This window comes from Oryzias melastigma, linkage group LG15, assembly GCF_002922805.2.
Source record: "Oryzias melastigma strain HK-1 linkage group LG15, ASM292280v2, whole genome shotgun sequence".
Lineage (NCBI taxonomy): Eukaryota > Metazoa > Chordata > Actinopteri > Beloniformes > Adrianichthyidae > Oryzias > Oryzias melastigma.
The window spans coordinates 7,454,853-7,465,011 of NC_050526.1; the positions used below are offsets into that span (position 1 = coordinate 7,454,853).

General features: G+C 40.9%; 1 protein-coding gene across 1 annotated transcript in view; it reads left to right on the forward strand.

Moving 5' to 3' along the window:
• The window catches only part of cbr1 (carbonyl reductase 1), a 9,846-nt gene extending 608 nt beyond the window's left edge, over positions 1-9,238 (forward strand). The window contains exons 2-7 of the mRNA XM_024296748.1: positions 1,613-1,727; positions 1,878-2,047; positions 3,281-3,388; positions 6,514-6,722; positions 8,647-8,700; positions 8,788-9,238. Coding sequence (XP_024152516.1) covers positions 1,613-1,727; positions 1,878-2,047; positions 3,281-3,388; positions 6,514-6,722; positions 8,647-8,700; positions 8,788-8,961 — 830 coding nt within the window. The 3' untranslated portion in view covers positions 8,962-9,238. The remainder of the gene's footprint in view (positions 1-1,612; positions 1,728-1,877; positions 2,048-3,280; positions 3,389-6,513; positions 6,723-8,646; positions 8,701-8,787) is intronic.
• The last annotated feature ends 921 nt before the right edge of the window (positions 9,239-10,159 follow it).

Below are 10,159 nucleotides of genomic sequence, written 5' to 3' on the forward strand. Positions count from 1 at the left end.
GTAAAACTTGAATTTGTTGACGGTCCCTAACTACACCCAGAGCGAATGTCTGTCGAATATCCAATATCCAACTAACTTCACCTCGGTCAGTTCAGACGAAATACAACTCTCCTCACTTTGATTCTGTTTGATTCTGTTCATGAGAAGAACCAGCCTGTAAAGAACCGGGAGGGAATGACGTCACATGGAACCGAGGTCCACTCCCGTAGTGTTTACTTCAGTGAATGACCTCTCATCTGCGTTACCTTTAGTAAAATAGATCCTCCTTTGATGAAACGGATATTTAAAAAAATAAAAATAAAAAATGCCTTAATAGACATGTTCGTAACACATTTTGTGAAAAAAGAAACACCATACCTAGAGGTGTACTTTATTGGAATAATATATTTGGAAATATTAATTGAAATAATGTATGGACATTACCTGGAAAATTTAGCATTAATAATAAAGTCAAAGAAATACATTTACAAATCTTACATAAGATTTACGAAACAAATATGTACATTTCCAGATTTTGAGATATTGATCATAACTGTTTTTTCAACAACTCCTCTGAATCTATGCATATAAATATATATATTTACTCATATTTTCACTGCTGTAATTATTCTGTGTTAGAATATTATCATTATTGTCATTGCTTTGTTTTGTCTAAATGTTCTGTACATTTGTTTGCATTCAATAAAGTTAAAAAAAATCCTCCTTTAATCTATTGTGAAAGCATTCCAGCAGGCTTTTTGACGTCTTTGACAAAACCTAAAAAGCTTTTTTTCTGGTCTGCTTCTGATTCACAGCGATTTGAATAAAGGCATGCACTTTAAATCTTAATTTTCTTCATCTATGTCCTCCATCATCAGAAAAAAGCCACGAGAACATGTTAAAAACACCATTCACCAGAGCGTGTCCTTAAGGCATTTCAGCAGCTGTGTGCTTGAGACCAAATGTGACATTTAAACCAAATCTGCTCCTAAATCAGATCAATGTGAGGTTTGATCCTGAAGGATCGGCCTCCTGTTTTAATGTCAGTCACCACAGCAGAACCTTCAGCGCTGCAATCAGAACAATGAAACATTTGTTCAAACTAATGTTTCAGTGGGCGGTTTATTGAATATTTATCATCAGTAGTTTTTTCAGGACATTTTTACAACAATTTTGCAAAGTTTTAAAAATCTTTTCAGTCTTTAGTGTGCGAACTGTTAAAGTTTCAGTTTTAATCATTTGAAAAGTTTCATGTTTTTCTACAAAAACATAGCTTGCTTTGATTTGCTTCATTGTCCTCTGGCTGGAATATCCCGTCTGCTCAGTTTTCCTTCAGTCCAGTTTGAACAAACTTCTGCTCTGCTGTTGCATGTTTGTTTAACCCTTAAACCACTGAGGCGTTGGCAGTGACGCTTTAACACAAAATCTTTAACGCACTGTAACTTTTCACCCTTTAACACGATAATTCCAGTAGATTCTGAAGGAGAAAAGCTGCTTTTCTCCTTCAGAATCTACTGGAATTATCGTGTTAACAGTTGAAAAGTTATGGTAAATCAAAGAACAAACACTGGAGCGCCGGTGTTAAAAAGTTAACATACCCACGCCTTTAACTGTGAATTCTTTCCTGGAGCAGACATGTCCACCAGGGTTGCCATAGTAACCGGGGGAAACAAAGGCATCGGCCTTGCCATCGTCAGAGCGCTCTGCAGAGACTTCCAGGGAGACGTTTACCTCACAGCCAGAGATGTGTAAGTCTGGATCGGGCACAAACAGGCTTTGATGCTCCTGCCAAACATCCGGACCTCCTGGATGTCTGGCAACAGTTGAGCCTGAAGCATCAGTGGAGCAACGATGATGCTGGTGTTTGCAACAGATGTTCTCATGGTAACTGTCTGCAGTGGGCGGGGCCAGGCCGCGGTGGCGTCTCTGTCCTCAGAGGGATTGAAGTCGTCGTTTCAGCAGCTGGACATCAATGATGGGGACAGCATTCGTGCCGCTGCAGCCTTCTTCAAGGACAAGTACGGAGGAGTGGACGTCCTCATCAACAACGCCGCCATCGCATTCAAGGGTAGGGCTGGAACTGCACACACCTGAGCGGTGGAGGGCCTGAAGCGGCTGGATGGGGGTCTTGGGGCAGGGGTGTCAAAGTCAATCGCACGGGGCCCAAATCCAAAACACATCTTAGGCCACGGGTCGAAAGGATAAACATTTATTGAATACTCTAAAACTACATTTTAAAACTTTAAAACTGTAACTTTTTAACATAATTATGAACTAAATATATAACAATGACTGCAATAATGCTAATGTTAATGCTATAAGCTGAATTTGGCTGCTGAAGATGCTAGTGCTGATAGCTGAAGATGCTGAAATTGATAGTTAAAAATCACAGAAGCTGATACTCAGCTAAAATATTTGCTAAATGCCAAATTAGCCTAAAAAACAACAAAAAACTTAGGTTAGCTTAAACAGCTAGCATGCACTTGAAATATTAGCTAAACTCCAAAATAGCTTAAACAACTGAAAAAGCCTAAATTAGTCAGTAGCTAGTAGCTAGCATTGCAGCTGAAATATTAGCTAAACTCCAAATTAGCCTAGTAGTTCACTTTCAGCTTATCCCTTTCGGGGTCTCCACAGTGTAACAGCACCCACTGTTTCGCATCAGTGATTTGTCAGAGTTTTTACGCCCGATGCCCTTCCTGACACAACCCTGTACTTGAGGGGCACAGGGACCCAGTTAGGCAGCAGCCTCAAGGACCCAATCTGGGTGGAGATCAGTGGACAACCCTGGGAATCGAACCCAGGGCTCCTGCATGTCAGCCCTTCACCTAGCCCACTGAGCTACCCAGCCGCCACTAAACTCCCAATTAGCCTACAAAACAGAAAAAAGCATAAGTTACCCAAAGTATCTAGCATGTACCTGAAATATTAGCTAAATTCCAAAACAGCTGAAAAAATCTTACTAAATGCCAATATAGTCCATAAAACTAGCAGAATGCTAATTTTTGAAACTTTAGAACTGTAACATAATTATGAATAATAAAAGCAGGAATATTATTCCAGAATAAATCAACTTAAACCTTAAATAACTTTAAATATTTTACCCTCTGTAAAAATATATTTAGTCAGAATTATACCAGTTAGAAATGAGCACAGGATAACATTGGGCCATTAAAAATAAAAACTTAAAAGATCTGAAGGGCCGGATCTGGCCCCCGGGCCTTGACTTTGACACATGTGGCTTATGGGGTCACAAATAACAGGTGCGATCACACTGATGCCTCGTGCACGCTCTTCTCAGTGGCAGACACGACTCCATTCGCCGCGCAGGCAGAGGAGACCCTCAAGACCAACTTCTTCGCCACCAGAGACGTGCTGACCACCTTCATGCCGCTCATCAAAGCAGGAGGTACAGACTCATCCGTCCTCAAACGACTCTTCATGCATGTGTGTAGTTTTGTGGAGTGTAGAACCAAAACCATGAGCCGGTTAGTCAAATATTTCAGTCTTATTGTCTGTAAATGAGAACTGGACAGAGCAAGTGTGATGTCACTAGGGATGCAACGATACAGTTTGCTCAAGGTACCTCGATACGAGGGTCACGGTTCGGTACGTATTGAACAAAAAACCCCCCTGAAATCCTGCTATTCCACAGATTATGATTCCTTTTGCAAACCGAAACAACATAACAAAGAAATCAGATTTTTTTCAAGTGTACATCTTCTGGCACTTATTGCAGAGTCACACTTAAATAGAACTCCTGTAAACTTGTAAACATTACAACTTTTATACAATGTAATCAAATGTAAAAGTTCCTCAGTCCTCAATACTTGTAAACATGAATATAATAAACTCCACCAATCTAAGCTGTGCTCTTAAGCCCTGACAGACCGCAGTACTATGCTCTTAATGTTCCAGTGTGAGGGCTGTCGTATAATGAACATTTACAGAGAGATAGATCTGTTACCCAGAGAGATAGATCTCTGTTACCCATGAAGTCCAGCTGTATGTGGAAAGTTGTGTGTTTTTACCAAGTCATCTTCAATTTGCACACCTGTTCATAAAGTGCAGGTATATATAGATTTTTCTGTGAAATATGGACGTGCTGGTACACTATATTGTGGGTCAACTGTTTTCATTAAATGACAAAACCCTCATTATCAACCACTGAATAAAGACTGCAGAGCTTTAGCAATAAACTCTGATGGCGTCAGATATTTTCTTCAGTTTATCTGAGGGGACACTGTAAGTCTTTTGAAATATATCTGGGATGTTTTGATTGTGTTACCTGCTTAGTTGTTCAGTTTCAGACGGTGACAGGGCTGGGTGATGACGTCACAGATGGACGGTCATGTTGGACGTGTTTCCCCACATTGTACGCTATAGAGATGAGGCAAATCTTGGAGACATTGTACTTCTTGTTAATGCATTTTGCTCCCTGATCATCATATTCGACAGCAAACCCTAGATGTCTCCACACCGCAGGTTTAGTGTTGGTGGCGCGTCTCCAAACACGAGCTGGAAGCTGCTCACACACCGGCTGCGTCGGCGCAAATGCAATAAAAACTACACAAAAACGCGCCGTAGTCCGTTTGCAGAGACTCTCCACTGAAAGCAGCCGCCCAAATGCGCGCCGACGCAGCTGGTACGCGAGCACGTTGCCGGACACAACATGCTATGACTCGGTTGTTTAAGCATGTAGCTAAAATGCTATTGTTTTTAGCATTTGGGCTCCGCCTCTCGGAGGAGAGGTACAGTGGTTTCTGATTGGGAGGGGAAGAGTGAGAGCAGACTTGAAGCAGACAGGCCCGGCAACGAAGACATGAACACACAGACATGCTAACGGCAGCTCACTGTGGAACTGAATACATAAAATTTGTACCGTGAAAAATGGCGTACCGAACCGTGGAACGCGTACCGAACGGTTCGGTTTTATATCGAATACTGTTGCATCCCTAGATGTCACCCAAAGAAAATGGTTGACCTCCTGCTCCAACCTAATGGAGTCAATTCGGTTGTCATTGTTTTGAGATGTGGATGCTGAATGTTGGAACCAACAATCAACACTGATTGGTCCAAATCGTGCTGGGCCATTGTTTCTATGCCAACCAATCCACCAGTCAGGAATGAGCTGGTTGGAGCTGCAAGTGGGCTCTGGAGAATCTGTCAATCAAATGTTTTAAGCATTGCAGGTGGGGGCCAGCGAGCACCACATGCTTTTATTAAGGCTTCTTATGGGTCAGTTCATAACTAGAACAACTTTCACTATAGAAAAAATATCACAGTAAGAGAGTATTTTGAAGAAGATGTAAGAAAAAAACGTATCAGGTCAAGAATATTTACACTAATCAATAGGATGACTGAGTAACAGCTGTTTATTTCTCCATAGAAGTCTATGGGATTTCGACTTTCTGGAGCCATCAAGTACTTCCTGTTTGGAACATGAAAGGGCAGAGTAACTCAGTCCAGTTCTCATGAACAGTCAGTGGTCTCTCCTGAGAGAAGCTCAACTAATCGACGACCAATTGTTGATTAGTTGGTACTTGACTTTATAAGGAGTCAGACTGTAGTAAAGTTGAAAGTTATAATGGCATCCTGCTAGCTTTTTGGACTATTTTGACATTTATTAAGGTTTTTTTAGGCTAATTTGGAGTTTAGCTAATATTTCACCTGCATGCTAGCTGTTTTGGCTAGCTTTGGCTAATTTAGCATCTCCAGGAGCCAAATCCAGCTTACAGCATTCACACTAGCATCATCACAGGTAATGCTGTATATGTAGTTTTTAGTTAGTTTAAAGTCTACGATGATTAAGATTTGTGCTTTCCATCCAGTTTGCCCATGACCCGATTAGTCGACTAATCGGAAAAAATAATTGTTGATTAGTTGACTATTAAAATAATGGTTTGTGGCAGCACTGTTGTGATGGTGCTTTTATTGCATGTAACATTAAATGTTTTTACTTTTGTTAATTTTCTAATTACAGTAATATACATTTTCCGCAATTGGACAGAGTGATTCTTCTTTTTTTATCCTCAGTAAATGGAGTGGTGATCAGCTGTAGTGTTAATTTTAAAACCTGTTCACATTTCATTTTGACATTTGTCAGAACAGAAAGGAACTCTGGGTATAATCTATGCTAGTCAGTTGAAATAAGTGCAAACAAAGACATGAACTCCTGGAGCTCCAGAGCAGCACGTCTCTCATCCTCCACTCGTATCTCCACAGCCTCTAGACCTGCAATGATAAAACAATCAAACGTGTTCCTCTGGCACTGTGACGTGTGTGAGCCAGACAGAAACGCATTAATACAGAAATGGTAGAACTAAAGTGATGTTAAGTTACTGTAGTATGTTTTCAAAAAGCGAGTGTCCTGCTGACTGAAGCCAGCTCGACTGAGCAGAAACTCTGTTTTTGTGTTTTTGTCATGTTTTTACAGAAGCTACGCTCTCATGATGAAAACTTATTAACACATATGATGAATCTTCTGTCAGAATTGGGGGTCTGTCTGAGCCTCTGTCCTGGTTCTGTCTCCAGGCCGTGTGGTGAACGTGTCCAGCTTCGTCAGCTGCAGAACGCTGAACCAGTGCAGCCCAGAGCTCCAGCAGCGATTCCGCAGCGAGGACATCAGCGAGGAGGAGCTGGCGGGTCTGATGCAGAGGTTTGTGGACAAAGCCAAGGCGGGCCAGCACAAGCAGGACGGCTGGCCTGAGACGGCGTACGGAGTCTCCAAGACTGGACTGACGGTACGACTGGCATGTCTGCTGTAATTCATGCGGGCATGCTGCTGTGTGTGAGCATTCATGCTTTATGATGGGAGTGAGGTGATGCCACAGCCTTTAAAACTGGACTTCCTGTTTCCATCCTCCAGTGTTCCTGGAGGAACATTCAACCCATTCTTTAACCTTCTTCATACCAGGATGCAGATCTGCAGAATGTTGATTCTATGTATTTCATGGATTTCGTGATGTTGCAATCGCAACTATTAACGCAAATTAAAGGAATTTCTTGCGCACTTAGCAACGTTACATTTTCATTGCAACTTTACTGCAACTTTGACCAATCTACCGTGTCAACAGTCATGGTGACGACGCAGCGTCACCACTGTTTCCCTTCTGACTTCTTCCCAGGAGCTATGCTCTTTTTTTATCAACTCTCCTCAGCCCTGTCCGTCTTTTTCTCCTATGCAAGCCGCAGACGTCATTACAAACATGTTTTCGCCGAACGAGGGCGGGTGCGTGCACATTAGCTGGGGGGTGTTGCGCTGAGCACCCGATCGGGGGCCGAGCACAACCTGAAAACCTGGAACTATTTCACTTTAATTGATAATACAAAGGAAGAATTTAAAGTCTGCAGGAAGATAATTCCATGTAGAACATCCTCCACAATAAACCTATAGACTCCTGAGAGAACCTTCTCTAAAACAGAGCAGATCATTACTGACAGAAGAAACCAGATCAGCTCCTCAAAGCCTTGATCTGCCTCTACCAGAGACTCACCAGATTCTGTGGGGAAAAAAAATCTGAGGCTTAATCTGCTTATGCTGGTTTTTTTTTTTTTTCAATTCTTTGTTTATTAGTTTTTTCTTTAAAAATGGAACATTACAATTAAACATTACAAACTTTAGGGATGTGTGCCTTCTTTGCATTAGGAATGAAATAAAAAACTCAGGTTCAGTCTCAAAAAGCAAAGCAAAATACGATTGTATGCATATCCAAGTCAATCCATGTTTCAAATAAAATCTCCTCTTAAAGGTGTTACATACTCAATCCAACTTTTCCATTTTTCATAAAAGACCTCTTGTTGCAGTCTTATGCAAAAAGTAATCCTCTCCATTTTATAGACATCATAAACAATATTTATCCAGTCATTAAGTGAAGGCCTTTGAGGATTCAACCATTTTCTTGTGATAGCTTTCCTTGCAGTCGCACTCGGTATTTGAAACAAATATATGCTGTTTTTTTAAGTATGTTTAAATCAAAACACAAATATTTGTGTTGTTGTGAGGACCAGGGGCCCGTTTCAAGAAGCAGGTTTTGTTGAGTTCATGAACTCTAGTTTGTGAACTCTGAGTTAAGGAAAACTCTGAGTTACTGGTTTCAGACACAGATACCTTTAACCCATGAAAGTGGGTTTAACTGAACCCGCTTCACAAAGCTGGCTCAGAATCAATCACTTTGGCAACTGACTCTGTGATGTAACCTGGCAGGTTTTCTTCAGGAAACTCAGAGTTCTCTGCGGTCTCCGCCCCTTCTTAAAGTGAAGGATGTTCAAATAGAACTTCTTCATTAACATTTAGAGAACATTCACATTAGAGACGTCACGTTTCCACCACTCAGAAACCAAAATGACATGTTCATTCATAGAGGATCATGTAGAGAGGAGGCTGATTAATCCAGAGGGAATGTTATTTATGACGGGAGAGGATTTGGAGGACACGAGTCGATTGGCTGGCATTTCTCAATTCATTTTTATTTGAGAGATACAGTTTTCCAGGGACTCATTACTAATGCTGAGTTTTCTTTTCCTCTTTTTAAACTCTTAACAATGAAAATCTTAAACCTTAAACTCTGAAAATGCCTGTCAAATCATCTATTGTCACGAGGAAATCAGCTGGTTCCTACTTAGATAGATAGAACACTTAATCACTCTAACTCTTCCTGTGTTCAGGTGCTGTCCATGATCTTGGCTCGTCGTCTGTCTAAGGAGAGACCCAATGATGGGGTAACCCAGAGATCCGTCACCAGCTTTTAGAATAACCCACCCCCGCTTTGCAGTTCCCTCCAAATCTCACTCTGACTGTCTTCTCAGATCCTCCTGAACGCCTGCTGTCCTGGCTGGGTCCGCACTGACATGGCTGGCCCCAATGCCCCCAAATCACCAGAGGAGGGCGCCGTTACCCCAGTCTACCTGGCCTTGTTGCCTCCAGGTGCCACCGAGCCTCATGGGCAGTTTGTTTCAGAGAAGGAAGTTCAGCCATGGTGAAACATGACAGTAACTGAAGCAGGTCTCATCAAACGATGGCCAAACGCAGGATTTTCAAAGGAACTCAGATCTCAAAGATAACAGTAACACTATTGATTAAGAATTGGTTTCTAACTGGGATTCCCAGTGTTTAGGTCAGCAACTAATGTGCAAAGGATGATTGGTTACCATGGTTACCACCGTTTTCCTGGAAGTTGTTCACTTTCATGTGTCAGAAAGGTCACTGCCTTAAATGATGTTCCCTGAAGTCACAAAATAAACATCTTTTTCTACTATATACTGTTTATTGTGGTGCCTGTTTAACCCTTTAACACCTGAGGTGTCATCGGTGACGCCTTAAGACAAAATATTTAACGTACAGCAACTTTTCAACCATTAACACAATAATTATCGTGTTAATGGTTGAAAAGAGTTAAAGGGTTAAGTATCTTTGTGTGTGTGCGTGTTAACATAATACCTAAAGGGGCTGTTCATGAAATAAATGATTCTGTAACTTAAAGAAAACTCGAAACATGTAAAAAAAAAAAAAGGTCTTTGTTCCTTTTTAAGACATCTAATACAAATGTTTGTAGAATCTGGCATGTCTTTACCATGACACAAACGTCCGTCAGTTATGGTTGGATAAGAGTCTTATCTTCTGGGTTGCTCAGGTCAGTCAGTGATCATTGGCTAATCCTGAATCTGGAAAATTCTCCTGAAAGAGCAGCAGAGCTGTTCTTCTGGATCAGGAGTCTGCAACCGTTTCCAGTAAAAGAGCCATTCAGACCTGTTTGGAACTGATCAGAACCTAATAGGAGCCGCAAACACTTTTTTAAAACTCCTTTAGGAGATTTTTATACTTTTTTTTTTGCATCATTGCATTGTCATTTTTTAATAATAAATATGAGTTGTATTTATTTTGGGGCACAAATTAATGCATAAATATTAGGATAAACTGGAATTTTGTTAAAGTGTAAACTCATTTTTTAACTTTTGAAAGAAGCTCATTTGACTTTCTTTCAAAATAAAAGACTTCCTGTTCCTAAAAAAACATTCAAACGAAGCAAAATGCATTCCTAAACAAAACCAGACAAAATGCTTTAGGTTTGCTTTGGTGAGCAGTCATCCTTTTTCCTACTTACTACTGCTGTTAACTGGAGCATAAACAGGAAACATGATTGATTAATGATCCTATGAGTATATAATGAATCCACACATT